The sequence below is a fragment of the Phodopus roborovskii genome, unplaced genomic scaffold, assembly GCF_943737965.1.
Source record: "Phodopus roborovskii unplaced genomic scaffold, PHOROB, whole genome shotgun sequence".
NCBI classification, from domain to species: domain Eukaryota; kingdom Metazoa; phylum Chordata; class Mammalia; order Rodentia; family Cricetidae; genus Phodopus; species Phodopus roborovskii.
This window is the reverse complement of record NW_026125281.1, coordinates 16,193,603-16,213,102: the sequence shown is the minus strand read 5'-3', so window position 1 is coordinate 16,213,102 and position 19,500 is coordinate 16,193,603. Positions and strand designations below refer to the sequence as shown.

At 44.5% G+C, this 19,500-nt stretch overlaps 1 protein-coding gene across 1 annotated transcript; it reads right to left on the bottom strand.

The window, feature by feature from the left end:
- Positions 1–276: 276 nt before the first annotated feature.
- LOC127231788 (epidermal retinol dehydrogenase 2) lies at positions 277–13,867 on the bottom strand. The gene is made up of 7 exons (XM_051197533.1): positions 13,854–13,867; positions 10,263–10,609; positions 7,216–7,347; positions 4,921–5,020; positions 3,895–4,039; positions 2,844–2,969; positions 277–532 (listed from the first exon to the last, which is right to left on the bottom strand). The coding sequence occupies exons 2-7, from the start codon at positions 10,593–10,595 to the stop codon at positions 433–435; spliced, it is 936 nt and encodes a 311-aa protein (XP_051053490.1). The 5' UTR covers positions 10,596–10,609; positions 13,854–13,867; the 3' UTR covers positions 277–432.
- Positions 13,868–19,500: the final 5,633 nt, after the last annotated feature.

Here is a 19,500-nt window from a genome sequence, read left to right as displayed (position 1 = left end):
CCCCAATGCTTCGTCTTCCTCTAGCCCTTCCCAGTTACTCTCCCTCCAGCTTCTTCTTACACCACCCCTCATATAGACAGCCTCATTTTCTTTGGTTATATTTGTTTCATACATGTGCATGCATGAATGTATGTATAAATAGAACTCTCTGAGTCCACTTTTGCTGTTTGTGTGTACATGGTTTCACTGATACGGTTGTTGAAATGGAAATGACAAAAGGGCTATTCTTTATTTTTCCAACAACAAACAACAACAGTATTCAACAAAAAAGAAAACAGTAGCATTGCATTTAAATGACACTGGGCGGGCATTCTGGTTCATAGAAGAACATGGGTGCTACCTGTCTGTGGGTTTGGTCAAACAGAAATACCTTTCTTCTTTGAAAGAAGCCTGCTGGAGCAATGGGGATCAGATGACGTCTGGGCATGGAACTTAACTTTGAACTTTCTTCTTTTGGCCAGTGAAGCCATCCATCACATGAAAGACTCCCAGATAGTCAGCTATAAGCATTCCTGTCTCGATAGGCAAGAAGCTGAAAAGAACACAAGAATAAGTGTTTTTGGCCATCAGCTGTGAAAACATCATGGCTAGATCAGCTGAAGACTGTCGCTTTTACAGATCAAGCCATTGGTCACTCACTGATGACTAAGGCTTGGGCTCAGAGGTCTCCTGCACTGCTTACGACATTCAGCTCACTTACTCTGCTCTCCAAAATACCACCAATTTAGTGTGCTCTAAAGATGTACGTTGGAGAACTGGCATTGTCAGCATGTTTGGAGGAGGCAGATATGCCTGCAGATTAGCTTTGGCACTTTCAATACCAGTTTAGGCAACTTACCAGCTTGTATACTTCCATATCCTTAGATATAAACTGAGGGCATCCTTCTTCCTGAGGCCACAGTGAGGATGAAATGCAACTGATCCTCCTGCAGATGGCCAGCCAAGCTAAGATGCTTATCCCTTCCATCCCCATCTGCGCCTGAGAAGACCCACAAGATACCCCTGACCACATCCGGCACTCTGCCCCTGTTGACCTTGACACCTACCATTTCAGAGTGAGTAAATTGACAAGCAGGTGCAGAAAACCTGAGATTTGTTTGAGGGGTAGAGTGAGGGAAAGGATCTGTGTTCCCACTCCTGTTAGACACATGGAGGCCTCCAAGTGGTTTATGCCCTCCACGATTTCCATCAGCACCTAAATCTCCACTTGCTTCCCTTTATCACTGCAGCTCTGAGATTCCCTTTTCTGGCTTAATATTTATGCGCAGTACTTATGATGCCCAGGGTAGCTTCTTTTGGCAGGGGTGAGTGAGGGTCTCGAGACAGGATCGCACTATGCAGCACAGGATGGCTGCAAACTCAGCCGTTCACTAACGCTAGTGTCAGAGGTATGAGACAGCCTGCCCACCTGGCCAACTTTCCATCTCCTTTTGTTTTCTCACCTGACATCTATCCCTGAGAAGACAATTTCTACCATGATAGGGGCTGCTTTGTGTTTTGTTCTTTTCTATGGTGAGCCGTGCCTGGTTCACACACTGCTTTCCCCTTGTTTGAAGGAGTGTTTAATGTAATTTCTCTCATTGAGCATGCTTATTTTCCTTCCACTTCTTAAGAGTGATCTAGACCCTTCCCAAAACATGTCCTAGAACGGATATGCTGTTAAAGTGATATAGCTTCTACAATTATTCAGAGTTAAAAACGAGGCTTCGTGTTCTTAGAGTTGTCATAGCACAGTCTGTTACTACACAGGACATACCCACTGAGCTGTGGGGACACATACTGTCCAATAACCAGACATTATGCTAATCTGTGTGCACTGCCAAACACTATCATTGTGAACAAGGCAAGTGAGACCTGGAGAACACAGGGCATGTAAGAATTACAGGCTTGATAAAGAGCATGGTTATAACCTTGGGTTTCAATTGCTACTCCAAGACCCCCACAGCCCACCAGCCACAGGGATCCCTCCTGCGGCAGAGGAAGTGTGGAAAGGGCAGGGGTGTAAGAATGATTTCTGGTTCAGTGCACAAAGAAGATATAATTAGTAATGGGAAAAAGCAGGTCTGTGACTGTTAGCTGTGTGACGAACTTGAAGACTAATACCTATGCTCAAACATTTGAAGACTGTCATTGTCCTAGGGAGTAGAGCTGTGTTCAGAACTGGTGGACCAAGAGAGAAGGAATAGGGACACAGAAGACCAATTCAACTCAACAGAAAGTGCTGGCTGGCATGGAATGTGTTCTTTGTGAAGGGGTGGTCCCTGTCCGGAGACACACACACACACACACACACACACACACACACACACACACACACACACACACGAGGCATCACTGAAACAGAACTGAGAAACTGGGAAGGAACAGCAGAGTCAGCATGTTAGCAGCAGCCTGCACTTATGCCAGAGATCCCAAGTTGTTGCTGCTGGATTTCAGCCCACAGGGAGTAATCAGCAAAGCTCTCTTTTCCTTCCTTCTCTCCCGCCTTCCTTCCTGCCTTTCTTCCTTTCATTTTTTCCACCCTTCCCTTTTCTTCCTTCATTTATTTCCTCCTTCCTTCCTCTGTTCTTTCATCCCTCTCACCCACTCTCTTTTCCTTCCTTCCTTCCTTCCTTCTTTTAAATTGTTAGAGAGGGTCTCTCTAATCCTGGCGGTGGGCACTGCAACTGAATACATTTGAGGTTGTGTCAATAAAGGGTCATGGAGAGGAAAATCAGTATGGAGAAGATGTTCCTTTTAAAATCCATTAATTTAACAAGTATTTTCTGGATGGTTCTTCCTGGTAGGACCTGGCATAATCTGGTGATTGGCACACGGGAAGACATAGAAGCAGATACCATTACCTTTTTAAGAACATAATGAAGTATAAAAACTTTGGAATATACAAGTATAGCTTCTCCTGCAGAATAGCTTGTACTATTTTTCTGACTGCATAATCTGGGTCCAAAATTGGTAACAAAGTAGGACACCTGAGGACAGAAAAAAAAATCAAATAAATAAAATAATCATTCCTTAAGGTTAGGGATAAAGAATGTATAAGACATTGTCATTCCCCTTCTCTCTCAATCCCCATCTATTTCTATATTTACTCACTTATTGTCCAAATACTAATAGCACAAGTATAATGTGGAATGGAAACTCATTGCAATTGATAGATTGATTTTACAATCAGTCCTCCAAATAGAACTTTATTGAATGGTGTGAGAGTGAAGTGAGTTAGTGGGAACAAACTGGGTATTTGTGTCTGTAAGGGTGTGAACGTGTTCCCCCACATTTACCCTTAAGCCCAATCACCGCATGATGCATCTGGATCAGGAATTGGAGAGTGGGGCCGCTGCGAATAAGATTAGTGCCCTTATGGGAATTGCCACAGCGGACATGGACCTTCCTTCTGTCCTCCCCTCTCCTTTTCTCTTGGTAAACAAGGTCTGACAAGAAGAAGGTGGCTATACGCCTCACTCCATACTGGCTCTTGAACTTATAGCCCATAGTGCTATGAGTAGGACCTGTCTGTAGTCAAACCACAATTCTGACATTAATCTAGTCAGGTAGAGTGATTTTAAGGATTCCACCAGGCTGTTTTCCTTCAGTGGCTTCTGGTTTGCCTAGGCTCAGTGAAGTTCTCTGAATGGCACTGGGTGGCAGAGAGGAACTTTGTCCTAGACAGCAAGCAGAGGAGCAGATCAGGGACCACAGAATGGGTACCAGTTGGATGCTGATGATAAACCACATGTATCAACCAACCCCTTTAACACACACGTGAGAGACAATTCTGAAACCACTCATGGGTCAGAAAATACTTTACAAAAAGACCCAAGCAGCTCCAAGAAAAGAATAAAATTGGATGGGCAGAAAGTCAATTTAAATGCCTTCAAAATCAAAAGGCATACTTACTTAGTCGTGCAACCTTCAAACATTCCAGTTTTTATAAAGAATGGGCACACAATTGTAGTTTTGATCCCCTTTTGGTTTTGGGCAAATGTTTCGATGAACATAGATTCAGCGAATCCAAAGGCTGCGAATTTACTCGCACAATAGTCTGGAAGAGAGAGAGCGAGCTGAAATGTCCAAGCCTGCGCGGCCCTTGCATTTTATGTCACCATGCAGCTCAGTACTGAGTTCTTTATGGTTCAAAGATGAATGACAACCTTGGACTGAGCAGGTTTGCCTTTGTCTTTCCAATAGCTCAGCTGATCATTAGCACCAACTTTTAGCAGTTGCATTGTGCTGGCTAGTCTTAAGTAAGCTTGACACAGCTCGAGTTATTGAAGAGGAGGGAGCCTCAGTTGAGAAAATGCCATGATTATACCAGTCAAGCAGGCTTTTAAACAAACCCCTAGCAATTTGCACACAGGTGCAGATAATGTCAATGTAACAATTTAAAACCAGACTCCTGGAGAAGGCGAGTGTCCCAAGTTAGCCCTTATTGTGTATCTCTTTGTCACCTGCCAACTGGGATTATCAAAGAAGTGAGGTGTGGGAAGAGAGGTGATAATGACACACAGTGCAGGCATCCAGCCAGTGGAAAAGTGAAGAGGTTCCATTACTTTCCATATTCTGTAGGTTCACAACTAGGGACCACCTAATGGAAGTTCAGGAGAAGGCTGGTGGTCTTCTTAGCATCCTCCACATGTGCCCAGTGAATTTGATCTCTGCTCACACAACTGTGCTGGTGAGTTTTCTTCCTCCCTCCTTGTCTCCATTCTCCCTTAAATATAGCGGGCTGCACGAGACCACATGGCCCAAAGCACATGGTCTAGGTTGATGTTAGTCTGTGTGACAGAGGTTCTGCCACACAAATTCTCACTTCCCTTATTGATCAGACCTTTAGTTCATTGGTGTTTTTATTATGAGGACATGGAGTGAATGGCAGAGACTTAGTGGGATTCTGCAAGTTAAGGTTGTCAGGAATTCTCTTACCTGCCAGCCCATTTACTCCAATTAGTCCAGCTGAACTTGAAATGCAAACCAAATGACCATGGTTGTTAGTAATCATAGCAGGCAGGAAGGCTTTATACGTCTAAGAAGAGGAAAGGAAAGCTGTTAATAGCTAATAGCACACTCTAGGCTTTTCTCAGGTGTGAATACAAATACCATGATTAAAAATTTTTTTTTAAGCTAATGAAATTATCTAAAGACATTGGATGTAAAAACCTAAGCTCACATTAAAGAGTATTTTATGCAGTTGAAGCATTATCTCACCATGAAATTGTCAAGAATACTAAAAACAGTTTATCCATATGAATGCATTATTTACATATGTAATATATATTAATACAATACATAATGTTCACATATATATGTATAACACTAAGACTACAATCCACATGATGCAGGAAATTTTAGTTGTGACAACTGTAATCCAAAGCACAAGTTCTTATGACATCATTGTTTAGGTGTTTACTTTGTTTCCTTCCTTGACTTAATTCTGATTTTAAAACTTTTCCAGAACACAGTTTACAAGACACCCTGCTTCCATTGAGAAATAACTTTGTTTTAAACCAGTCAATATTTCCTTGAAAGGTGGTCTTTTATTTTACTAATTCAGAAAGTGAAGTATGTTTTTAGACAGTGAGTGCTTAGGCTGTGTCTCAGTCATACACATCTTCACCTTTTTTTAAAAAACCCGGGAACCTGGTACAGGAAGAACAACAAACTTTTGAGGAAGATACCTTGGGCATCAAGCAGAAATCAGCCACAAATACAGACAAGGATGTTAAGAAAATAGATTTTAGGCTCAAGAAATAGCTCAGTGGGTGTTTGTTGTCTACACACACGCACGCAGCACAAATGGAAGGACATTTGGGACTGGAGAAGTTCCAACAAGGACGTGGTAGTTACTAATATCTGGATCTTTCCAATTTTTTCTCCTGAAGATCATGCAGGACAGCAAGAACACCAGCGGACTCACTATCCTGTAGCGAAAGTGGAGACAGAGAGCATAGAAGCTCCAAATGTGTGTCAGAGCATCTGCAGGGGAGCTGGAGAAGGTGTGGGAAGAGGAGAGGATGATCTTCAGCACATCCTCTCAAGAAAGAGTCTTGTTTAGAGACGGCTGAGCTGTGAACAGGACCGAAGACAACTGAATAAGAAACAGCAAGGCAGGAAGAGGCTACGGAAGAGGCAGAGTGTGGCGCTGGAAAAGGTTGGTCACAGGAAAGGCCAGGAAAATGTATCCTCTGGGCCTGGGTGCAGGCCCTGTGAAAGTCAGGGCTCAGTCCCTTGGTGATGGTGACATGTGGTACACAATGAGAGAAGCTATGGGTTAGTGCCGAGTGAGGAGTGAGGTCTTGGTTAGCCTAGGACATTTCCTGATTAATACTTGCTCATTAATAATGCCACTTTCACTTCCAAATTATCCTAGTCATGACAAAATAAATTTACTCACTAGCTATTCTTGAAAAAAAAATTTTAAGTTTTGTGGTGCCTTACAAACACCTCTCCAGCCTACTACAGGGAGCACAGTCATTCCTTTGTTAAGAAAGGGTCAGGCCCAGGACCTCCTATAAAGGGCACACTTCATGGATGCTCAAATTCCTTTATAAACTAGTGAAGCCTTTTCATAGAGCCACACACATCCTAGCTACACTTTCAACCCCTTTAGACCATTTAATATCCAACACAGTGTAAATCTGTGTAAGTAAATAAACAAGGCTGATAACAAGGAATGTCTGTACATGTTTGGAACAGACACAATATTTTAAAAACCATTTTGATCTGTGATTGGCTGGACGAACAGATGTGAAACCAGCAGATATGAAATCTAATTGTGCGTGTAAGGCAAGTGGGCTAGCCTTGACGCTTGCTGCTGATAGATGAATAGTAACTCAATGACAAACACCGTTCTGCCCTTGAAGGAACTTTGAAGCTCTGTTGCTGAGTAGAGGTTCTGGGAGCTGTAAGACCAGGTTGGATCAAGAAGGAACAACTGAGTGGACAAACCCAAAACTAAGAGGCTAAGCTGGGATGTAACTCAGTGGTTCAGCACTTACATAGGCTGAGTAGGGACCAATGTGGATTCCTATCCTTAGGTTGAGTAGGGATCCGTGTGGATTCGTATCCTTAGGCTGTGTAAAGACCCATGTGGATTCCTAACCTCCCCCGTGATTAAGATGTGTGTTTTATTTAATATTGTTACAGAGCAAGAGAAAAATACTTTGAATGTCAGAATAAGTTTGCACATAGTAGAGAATAAAAAAAAAAAAAAACAATCACCCATAAATGTGCTTTGAAATTGACATCGAGTGACTTTTCCATGAGCTCATCAGGGCAGTCAAGGAACTTCTTGCCTGTTACGATGCCAGCATTATTGATGAGAATAGAGACATCACCAACTTCTTTTTTAACCTGAATTGGATAAGGAGAGTGCCACCATCAGACTAGTAATTCCGTATACGCTCTCTTTCCCAATATCTATATACTCTTGACCCATACTTCAGGCTGTGTTCATGTGCTCATTGCTGAGTCTCCCCTGCACTGGACCCCTGAGGTTACCAGGGCTCTTCACCCTCCTCTCCAGCAAAGACTCCAATGCTAAAATACCACTTTCTTTCTCCCCTTAGAGCTAGTCCTACCACCCGGTCTAGTAGCTCTGTGTTGTGTTTTGCATAAGTAGCAGATCGTTTTAGACAAGTGGTGGATATAAGAACAGCTCTATATAACCAAATAGCATAGCAACCCCATCCTGTCATACACAAAGACAGGGAGAAGGCAGGAGCCAATGGGAAGAAAGATAGTGAGTATCTTGAACACAAGGCAGATTAGAATCTGCCAGTCTTGTTTTCTTCAACAGACTGGCTTTCTTCTCTTCACTTCAAATTTTAGGAACAAGGTCTGTGAGTCATGTTTGTCTCTGAAATTCCAGCTTGAAGCAGCATCTGGTCACTGTCACTTTAGGATGAAGGGCTCTGGGTGTAACAGTAGACCTTTCCCCTCTAACAAGCCTCCAGTTGGTCCTCTTGGCTCCTAGTGCATGCGAGCCTCTGCAGGATGATGACAAAGCTGGCACTGTCCCTATGTTCGGTTGTGTTCTGAATTTCATCATTGCAATTTGAACCATATTCTAGCAGTCCTGATCATCACCATTGAGAAAGGGCTACCACAGCAGTTCCCATGGCTTCATAAAGAAAGCTCACAGTAGTTCCTGTTGTAGCTCTGTGTGTATGCAGCTGTGTGTGTGTATGTGTGCATGCATGTGTGCATGTTCATGTGTTTATGTGTTTGTGTATGTCTGTGTATATGTGTATGCATGTGGGTATGTTTGTATGTGTGCATGTGTGTATGAATGTGTGTGTGTGTGCATGCGTGTGTGCATGTTCATGTGTTTATGTGTTTGTGTATGTCTGTGTATATGTGTATGCATGTGGGTATGTTTATATGTGTGCATATGTGTATGAATGTGTGTGTGCACCTGACAGGATGGATAGTGGAAAATACATTACAAGGATAAGTGAAAACTGCATAATCCAAGCTTGTCCTTGTTTTATTGTTCAAAATAACCTGCCACCCAGATGTATCACGAAGTAATACTGGACTTTCCAAACTCACAGCTAATCTATGATTCTGAGATACAAACTCTTAAAGCCACTCAAGACTGAGCAGAGAGAAAACACTAGGTACCACTTCAAATTTTGATCCTTAGTCATGTTCCCTCTCTCTCTCCCTCCCTCTCCCTCCCCCTCCATCCCTCCCTCCCTCTTCCATGCCCTCTGACCACCCTCCCATTCTCCACAGGGAGGTTGATGCCTAGTTTCCTGCTATCTAGGATAAGTAGTATGTCAGTTTATAAGTAAAGTTGTTTGTCCTAAATGCAGAAGAACACATTGTCAATACTCTTCAAGACCACAAAGTGACAAAAGGTGAACAACAAGCTAGACTATGGCATGGCAGACCATTTCAGAAGTCAACCAGCTGGGACAGAGATAGGGAAGTAATTATTTACAGATCCTATATAAATTTGCCATTAAGACAAAGGTTTTCAGTGTATGCACATAAACTCACGACTGCTGTAGCCTGGGTAGAGAAGTGTAGTTAGAGCAAGTCGACATGTTAGGTGATAGATGCTTCATAGGTAAACAGGTGTAGATGGCCAGTTGGCTGCACTTGGGATGTGGTCTCAGAGTAAACCTGAGTGAGTTTAACAGGTTTGGATCCTCAGTCAGCATCAGACAGCCTGTAATTGGAATTACTTGTGAGAAAGATGGGAAGTAGAAAGGCTGTTGGATCAAACTGGCTTGGCTTCTCCCTTTCCACTAAATTGGTCTGGGAGATTGGTGTGTGGTTTACACATCACAGAGTGGGTATAGGGATGTGGTATATACATCCCTGGATGAGGTAGCAGCCTCTCTGCCAATATGCAGAGTTTCAGTTTCCTGAAACTTTAAAAGTCCACTCTGTTATTACCAAAGAAGCATTTAGAGCAGTTGTTCTCGCCATTTCTAATGCTGAGACCCTTTAATACTCTTCCTCATGTTGTGCTGACCCCCAACCATAAAATTATTTTCATTGCTACTTCATGACTGTGATTTTGTCTTTGTTCTGAATGGCAATGTAACTGATATGCAACACCCGTGGAAAGGTTGTTCCACCCCTGAGAAGAGAACTGCTGGTTTAGAGGATTTGTGTGCTAGAGCAAATGCCTCATAAGCAACAAGGTCCTGGGTTCAAGTCTCACTACCACCAAAACCCAAATACACGATCTCAGGATAAGATTAGGATTTCCTGTGAAAAACACCTGTTCTGAGGAAGTAATGGAGGGAGGGGGACATAGCCTGGGTTTAGCTCAGACTAAACAGGGTGCACATAGACTACCTATTTGATCTTGGACGAAGTGCTTGACATCTGTTTCTGACCCAGCAAAGATGCTTCCAGTAATGCAGTTGCATGCGGTAGGGGTGTGATCCAGAGCACGGAGTGCCACACAGGGAATCAAGAATCTCAAGTCCTGGCCATACCTTCGTTAACTGTCAGCTTTTCCTAAAGTAAACTTCATGCCCGCACAGGGTCACTGTTCCTGTTTCCCAAGAGGGGTAATAATTTACCCTATAGTGCCATCATAGGCTTTCTAGCATAACAGTTTGTATACAATAAGAATGAAAAACTCCTAAGTTGTATTCCCCAAGATTATTTTTTAAAGTAGAGGGATATCGGAGACAATTGGAAGGCACTGAGGCAGACGGGCCAACGAACAAAACTGATGCACGCCAACGTAATTGCATAGGATTCTCACAACCCGCAAAAAGCAATGAGATCCCCAGACGTACCTGGTCGGCCACTCTGTACACTTCCTCCTTGTGGCTGCAGTCACAAGTGTAGGCATGAGCTCTGGTGGCTCCTGCTTCCCGAGCTTCCTGGAGGGTCTTCTCATTTGCCTCCTTATTCACATCCCAGAGGACGAGCACTGATCCCAGGCGGGCAAACTGCAAGGCTAAGAGCCTTCCGAGTCCACTCCCAGCACCTGTTATGAGGACTATTTCACCAGCAACATTCTTCTGTGGCTTTGGGAACACTTGAAAAAGTAGGGCCTCCAGAATACTAAGCAGTGACTTTCCTAAGAAAACAAGCGTGTCCTTCACGGATTCCAGGTTGGAAGACATGTTCTGGCCACCACCTTTAAGGCAAGAGAGAGTTTGCTCAGTTCCCCTCTCTGAAGGGGAGTGCTGAGAACGTGGTGTAAATGTTCTCTCCAGTAGCTGACACTGAGCACAGTGTACAACTTTCACATACGTTCCATTCAGATCTGCACGCCAGCAATGTGTCACACAACAACAGTGCCTGTTAATTGGCAACTGGAACCACCTCACCCAAGGGGCATGCCAGCATCTCTTTCTAGTTAACCTTTGCCTTACTAACTACGCGTCCTGATGCGATGTACAATGATTCTGTCAGATCAGGATGTGTATGCTGTAACTCTTAGTGCGTTAACCTTTTTTTTTTTTTTTTTTTTAAATCTCCTTTTAGGTTTTTTCTTTCTCATTTGCCATGCAGTTCTTTCATTTGGTGATGTAATTTAATATTTGAAGGCTAGAGATTTAGTTCGGTGCAGGAGTGCTTGCTAGTAGGTGACTTCTATCTTATCCCTGGCATAAGAGCAAAAGAGATTAACATAAAAGACAGAGTTATAAAACCTTGTCTGCATAAAGTCTCTGAAGTGACTGGTTTTGCATCAACACTCCAAGTCCCTTCCCAAGGCGGAGGCCCCATCAGTCAACTCCCTTCACTTACAGATTTTGTGAGACAGATTTGGGTGTCTTCTCTGAACCTCTCTCTCCTCTTTACCAGGCTTAGGTCTTAGGGAGGTTCTGTGTCTAAGATGGGGATGCTCTATGCTTTATCATAGCTCTGGCTCACACAGAGTCTTTTGCATATGGTATTAGTTTTCTTGGGTACATAGTGCATATCACCAAAAAGGCTCCCAGCAGGTTTTTGTGAAGGGGTGAAGGGCTTCCCTGAGCAATATGTTCTACTGAGAGGCTCGGTACAGGTACAGGTTTCCAGAGACAGAAAGACAGAGAGTAGCAGGCTATTACTTTGCTGGTTGGCAGACGACCAACTAAGTGCTGTTAATGATAATGGGTGGTCTAGGTCAGTTTTTGAAGGTTTAACACAAAATTGGAATGGCCTAAACTAGTTCCTGGCTTGTTCTGCAGATAAGACTGACAGATAAAGAGAATGTATTCAGGACCCGTCCAAGGTCACTGTGTTAGTATAGTGCTAGGCTGATTCCATGTTAATCTTACCAAGTAGCAGCTCCAGCAGGTTCTCTGCTCTGGAGCTGGGACTTGGTTTTCTCATAACCTCAGCACCGGGGACCCAACTCACCTAGAAGGTGAGGAAAGAGTCTGCAAGCACATAATTGAATCATCACAAGCAATAGTGTCATAAAGAAAAGTTCTAGGTGGTGGAAGGCTTGATCCACGCTGCAAAGAAGCAAGAGGGAAGGATGGCTGGGGACTGACTCTCCCAATGATGGGCAGTGATTGCTGGGGACTGACCCTCCCAATGATGGGCAGTGATGGCTGGGGACTGACCCTCCCAATGATGGGCGGTGATGGCTGGGGACTGACCCTCCCAATGATGGGCAATGATGGCTGGGGACTGACCCTCTCAATGATGGGCAGTGATGGCTGGGGACTGACCCTCTCAATGATGGGCAGTGATGGCTGGGGACTGACCCTCCTAATGATGGGCAGCAGGCATCAGAGATCGGGCAATACTTGGTAGGTCTTAAGGTAGATCTGTGTACCTGGGGCTTTTCCGGGGGGGGGGGGTGTAAAAAGACTCTTGGGAGGGTCTGAAGTTCTTATCTGTGGTTCAACACTGAGCTTTACTCTACTTTGGATGCAATGACTCAAACATCTGCCAGTTTTGCTCTGATTTATTTCCAGAGTAACTTTTGGATGATTGATCAAGGCCTTCGAGGAGGCAATCTGTGATGACATCTTGAAGGAAGACTCCCATTTTAATACACAGTCACAGGGAAAACACCTGCGGCCCTGTCAGAGTATATACCAAATTTTGCACATAGTGAAGGGACACTCTGGTCATCCTTCCTACAACTCAGCATCCCATTTCCATTATTCTTCCTATAGGGAACATACAGCAGGTGACCCCACGTCATGTGATCTGCCAGGAGACAGAGCTCTGCTCCGTGTCTTTAGCTCTGTGGGGGAAGTGTCAGGATGAGGCAAACCCTGGAACAAGGGCTGCCTTTTCCCTGTCTTTGCAGATGTATCCTAGGTTCTTAGGAGCCTGGTAGCATGTAGTAGCCCCTGTGTCCAATTTAGGGTGTCTTCTTTGTACTCATGTGCAGTGAGGACAGAGACTAATATTTGGGCTGGGATGCTACATCTGTCACTGTCTTACTTGGCAACTTTGACCAGAATTATTTCATTGCTGATATCTCAGTTCTCTAAGATGCTAATAATGTTTATACAAATGCTACTGCCCTGGGGGCCGCAGGTGTGAGTATGAGCAGCGCATGGCCACTACTAGTCTTCAAAACCATTTGGACGAATTACAAAGAAATAAAGGTAGGCATCAGCCTGCACGCAAATGTCATCTAGGGAACAAAATTTGGAAGAGTTGGCTGGCTTTTAGTCACATCATCCTCCATCTTTGCCTCAGTTTCCAGAAGGTGGACATAATCAGAACAAGAGTGCCTCACTAGAAAGTATGGCCCAGAGGCGGCACAGTAATTTTCCAGTGATGGGCATTGGTGGGGACAAGTAGATCAATGTTCTTTGGCTATACTCTTGAAAGGTCATCATAGTAACTAAGTACACTGACAAACAAAAAGTGCATATATACCATAATTTTACCGCAATGATTCCTTCTTAGGAGGATACAAGTGTATTCCATTTAATCAGGCTGAAAAAAAACTTGGCGTCTTCATCCCCAGCCCCAAAGCTGAGCTAACCAGGCACAAAGTAAAGCCCGTGACACTTGTTTCCAAGTGCAGGGTCCCTATGCAGCCATACTGCCCTGGTTACCGACATGGTCGTGGCAGACGACGACCACAGCTCCCGAGAGGCGTGAACCAGAGGTTGTAGGGAGGAAGTTGTGCATGTGTGGGCCTGGGCAGAATGCACGAACACAATGCCAAGCAGGTTATCACTCTGTTCGGAAGCTGCCAGCAGTTCACTCCCAAGGGAAAGACGTCTGGGTTTGTCTGGTACACCACTCCTGTGGTGGAGTCAGACATTGCTGTCGCCGGCTTGGTGCTAGTCCCAGACAGCGACAGCTGCTGAGGTTTCCCTGGGTTAAACTCTCATGATTGGGTCTGGCCACCCTGAGGCTTTTGTAACCTCTCTAGGAGCAGCCCCCTAGTCTGGGATCTCCCCCAAGCAACTCACCTCGCACACAGCACACAGCACACAGCACACAGCTTCCTCTCTGGCCACCACTGCGAAGCCGACTTCCTAGGCCTCAGGCACCCAGGTCCCTGGCTCACAGCTCAGCGAGGTTTGGGCGTTTATTCCCAGCAGGCTGAAGCCCAAGCCCAAGGGCGGGACTGCACGCCTGCGGGGGTGGGGCCCGCACACACGGGGCCTTGTGCACCCCATGGGTCCGGAGTCCTTTCCTGCAAGGTGGTAACTGGATAGTGGACACTGGACAATCGCCCCAGTACTGCCCATGTCTTTGAAAAAGTCCCATGCCCAGGCGGGATGCAGGATTGTTAAAACAGATGCTCTGAGTTGAAAAGGGCAGAATCAGTGGTAAGAGACCTCCCCAAACCAGGTGTGTTTGCAAGCACAAGCAAGGTTTTTACAGGGTTTAGGAACCAAACAACATGCAGCTCAGGTCGCAGCTGTGAAATTCTTCAATGCTGTCTGACCCTGCCACTTAGAACCTTAAGTCCCAGGTGTCTGAAAGGAACGTGGGTGTGAGCCTGGGATATGCCAGGAGGTGGGTGGGTGGTGGCACAGGGTGCCTGTGGCTCAGGCAGCTGTCCAGGGGAGAGAGAGTTTGTTTTAGCAAGACGAGGTTGAGAAATAAAAGTTGAGTAAGTGTCCTTAATGTACTATGACCTGTTTCTAAAGCATTGCTTGTGTACAAGGACCCCAATAAAGCATAGCTATGACATGGCAGCCAGAAAAGAAAGTCAATACAATTAGTGGGTGTCTGATGTGAGTTTCTCACTACCACGATGGTTATGATGGAGGGGAGTATTGTATAGGCGGCACCACACCAAACGGGAAAAACCGGGAGCAAGAACCAGCTTAGGCTGTATGGAAACTTCCAGAGTGGGAAGGGACAGAGAAAGTGGGCAAGGCCACAGTCAGGTTTGATCTGGGACAGGCTCAGGCAAGAAGAGAAAGCCTGGAAAACAGGGGCAGGGAAAGCCTTGACTGTGAGCTCAGTGTGTTAGAAGTTTGCCTGGCAAAGGCAGGCAAAGTTTTGGGTGGCTGTCTGTTCTGTGGGATAGGCATGTGACCATGGCTGTTAGGTTAGCCGCCATTGCTCTGGGGAATGGCAGAGTTTTTAATGAGTGGAGACCATGAACGGTTGTATAGTGAGGAGTCACCTCAGATGCCCCTATGAGCCATGACAGAGGGCCAGGCAGCCTGGAGGGAAGAGGTGGCAGGCTTGGGGCCTGGAGCTGCTGTAAAGGGAGAACAGGCCAGGGTGGACAGGTGAGCAGCACCTACGGATGATGGTGGCCTGAGGTTTGAAGAGAAGGTAGCTGATGGGCCTGCATCACACAGCTTGCCCGTGAGTTCAGACGGATGGACACTGGAGGACACCAGCTTCTCTGAGCAGAATCCTGGGACATCACCCTTCCCTCTGGCCACACATTGGGGATTGACCTCACAGAAGAAATGGAGCATTATTAGAAAATTCATCAATACAAAATATGGGTATGGGCAACGTGGGCAATATGGCTACATTGCAGGTGCAGCTGAAGCAGCTGGAAACCTGAAAGGTGACGGCTCTGCTTTGACTCCATGGTGGGGGATCAGAGGCTTGGTTGCTAATCTGAAGGCTAAGAGAGGGCCCCAGAACAGAGTCTCTGCAAGGCAAAGAAATGCACAGTTTATGATGGAAGCCATTTCATGAGCTAACTGACATGGTATCAGTGCAGCCTGAGCTTCTTGGATTCAATCGATACACACTAAAGGGTAATTTCCTCTCAAGTGGACAGATGTAGTCCTCAAAGACCTACACAGACACACACACACACACACACACACACACACACACACACACGTAAGACCTGAAGAGCACATACCCTCTGACCCAGTTCTCTCCAGAGAGTCAGGCACTATTGTTGCTTTTAAGAAGACAAAATGGGTCTCAGGAAGTCAGAGATGGAAAAAAGACATTTGTTCTTAATCGTGGCATTTATTACCTTCTCAGAAAATAAGTGTATTAAGGAAAATCTTTGATTATTCATTTTTAAGAGTTATGTGCAAATGGGGTAGACCAGATGGTTCTATAAAGTCAAGTCAAGTTTTACTCTTCATAAAATATGAGTTTTATAAACATAACTATTTAATGAAATTTTCACCTACAGGGATTAAAGCCCCTGCAAATGATTCTCTGAGTTTAGCAGCTTTGCTTATTGAAGCAGTGGCACTTTGATGGATTTTTGCTGTTTCCCTGGGCTTTTGTTTGCATTCTTCAAAGGTTCGATTTGCATGTGATTTTGTTTCACATAGAATGATTCTGAGGAAACACACGTGCAGACACCTTCCTTTCAGATGGTGAACTGAACGTGTGCATTTAGATCTTGCTGTCTCCTACAGTTCCACCAAAATGAGAGAAAAGACATGACATGGATCAACGTCTAGAAATGTGACAAACAGAGAAAAGGGAAGAGAAGTGACCCCCAGTGAGGGCTGCCTAGAGACCGGCAAGTAATTGATCCCATTTCCAGACACCAAGCAAAAGCACACGATGCCGAGAGCTGGGACGCACCCAGAAGGCACTGCAGAGATGAGTCATTCTTCTGCACAGATACGCAAATAATCAGATCCCGTAAGAAGCACAAAGAAAGGAAGTGGGACACGGGGCTCACAGATGGACGGTATGACAAACGACTAGTAGAAGACTGTGATGACATGTAGGAGACCATTTTATAACGTGGGGCAAGGCAGAACAAAAGCCACATGTAAATGCCCAAGCCACGGAAAAGTCTGGACAGAAAGAAAAATAAGTGAAGTGAAAGAGCTGGAAAATAGTGGAAAATGATCACAGGTAGGTCACTAGCTACAACAGTGATGCTTCTGTGGACCAGTTAGAATAAACTAAGAAAAGGGGATAGAGAAATGACAGGGAATTCACCGGCAAACAGAAATAACAGAAAGCCCTGAAAAGGGGCTACGTTTTACTGGTTTTTGGAAAAAAGTCAGTTGAAGGGATTGTTGTTTTCTCTCTTCCCCAACCCCCACCCCAGCGACCAATATCCACCCTTAAAACACTAGATGGTGGTGCATGACTTTCGTCCCAGCACTTGGGAGGCAGAGTCAGATTGATCTCAGTGAGTTCGAAGCCAGACTGGTCTATACAGTGAATTCCAGGACAGCCTGGACTGTTATACAGAGAAATATTGTCTCAAAAAAACAAAACAAAACAAAACAAAAACCCAACTCCCCCAAACAACAACAACAACAAATACTATATGAGAAACCAGAACCATGGGGTTCTGTTGTAATCTGTTGTGTCTCTTATGGATGACAGTTGGACTGTACTTTGCAAACGAGTTTTTCTCGATCAGAAGTTATTTCTGGTGGGTTGACACCTTGACTATCAATTGTTACTTCCTGTTTTCATGTCATCATAGCTCCCAGCAAATATCCACACACTAAAACACTAGATGAGAAACCAGAACCGTGGAGTATAATCCGGTGTGTCCCATATGGATGGCAGTTCGATGGTAGTATTGTCTGTTGACTGTTATGTCACAGCTTGGAATAGATCCCTGGGCATGAAGTGAAGAATTGTCACTGGGGCTTGTTTTACAAAGCAAACAAGCTGGACACCACTTAAGCCACCTCGGCTTCAGTAACTGTGCTGTAGTCAGGCAATAGAACTCTGAGGCTGACACTATACTTACTGGCAGGAAGTCTCCAGAAAGTAGTTAAGAAAAAAAAGGATAGAATAATTCCATCAACTTAGTTTCACAGTCACACTGTTTGTGCCTGCGTACACTTGCTGATGTGTTTACTATGCATGGGGATGCACAGAATGTGGCATCTAGAAGGATTCTTCACATTCCTCACGGTGGGGAACAGACTGAGCGGGGAAGAGAGGATGGTAGCTTCCCATGTTTTAACGTTGCTTCTGAGATGTTTGGTATTTTTAAAAGTCATTAGTTAGTCTGTGATATTAAAAATAAATTAAACATGTAGACTTATTTAAAGAGACTCATTTTGAGAACACATCCTTGGGGGGAATACTTTGTATAATACTGAAAGAAATAGTCACCAGCTGATTATTAAAATGTATCCATTTTATCAAAATGCATTGTACCGATGGAAGGGGATATTACAAAGCTTTCTGAGAACTGATTAGAAGAAAAACATCCATTTTGCTTGTGCCAGGACAAGAGGAGAACTCTAGTGGCTGGCTGGAGAGTGACACACACACATCTGACCTGTGAAAACAGTGTCTGTGAGTCATCCAGGGCTGACTGGGTGGGGTGTTTGTCCTGTCACCTTATTGGGGGAAAGTCAGTGCATAGCAAAGAGATGCAGACATGTCAGGAACTCGAGACTAGAGGAAGGTGGTGATAGGAACAGGCACATGACTGGACTTCACTATGAACTACGTTTGTCAGGATGGCTGGGCAGGAAGCCAAACATTCATTCCACCTCACCCAAACACAAAAGAGCGTATTGTTATATGTTGGTTCTTGCTCTTCTATTTATTTCAAGATCATTATCACTGCTAACAATTTTCCCCCTGAGTAATTGCAGTGTGAATGGCATGGTAATGAATTTATGTGATTTGACCTAGATTGCTGTGTTTAAACCATGCTGGAAGATGATTCAGACAGAGCTAGTGTCCCATGGCCCAGTTTCCCTTCGTTTTCCCTTTCTTTTCTGAGATCCTTTTCCCTTTGGAGGCTTTGATCAATGGAAATGCTACTAACAAAGGACATTAACTGTTTATATTGGTTATGGAAAGAATTAATAGCGATCAGGGTGAGGAGCAAGGAGGTCTCTTTTTCTATCTGTTTGGTTTTATTGTGCTGAAATTACAAAGCTCATGCATTTTAAGCACATAGTCTGAGTGTTAGTGTGTTGTGAAGTTTTGCATTAACACCTTTACCAATAAGTTCTGTTGCAGACATTTTAAACCACAGTTGGCTTACAATTTATTGGGCAATCGAAATAAAATTAATGATAGAGATTCAGACCCTAAACACACGTGATAACAGACTCTGAGGATTGCTTTTCCAGCTTTCTTTTTCACTTAACTCTGAGATATGGGACGTCTTCGATGTGTCTGTCCACGCCATCCCTCAGCGTCCCCCTTTTTTGCTTCCATCCCTTTGACAACAACATTGTTCCAGGATTCTCATTTCCTGTGGATGTTTTCAAGTCTATCCTCTCTCATTTTACAGGCTTCTAGGATTCGAAGTTGTCCTTAGAAGTGCATGTGTTGGAAAGTTAAAGTCCAGATTCAGTGCTAGTGGTACTGGAACTTGTAAGGGAGGGGCCCCTATCGCCAGAACAATGGCTTAATTAGAGGAAGAGACCTGAACACACAGACACAGAGCCTCTCTCATGGAGTGCCTGCCGTCATGTGATACTGTGTTAAGATCATCCCACCGGATGCTGGTGACTTCCCGGTCTCCAGACCTGAGAGAAATGTATTTATTTCCTCTGTATTTTACCAGGAGTTGGTGTTCTGAGATGGTGGCTGATGGTGCACGAAGACACACCTGGCATAGGTGAGACAATTTAAGGACATTGGTTTAGAGGTCTTTAAACATGCACTCCTCCTCACACGTGCTCTGCCTGAGACCTCCTGGCTCCTCTGCAGTTCTACAGT

Coding starts and splice junctions, on each gene's coding strand:
- LOC127231788 (XM_051197533.1), bottom strand. CDS start 10,595: ATGTCTTCCAACCTGGAATCCGTGAAGGACACGCTTGTTTTCTTAGGA. Junction 7,348..10,262: donor TGTACAGAGTGGCCGACCAG/GTACGTCTGGGG, acceptor TATCCAATTCAG/GTTAAAAAAGAAGTTGGTGA. Junction 533..2,843: donor TTCATTATGTTCTTAAAAAG/GTAATGGTATCT, acceptor TGTTCTTTTCAG/CTTCTTGCCTATCGAGACAG.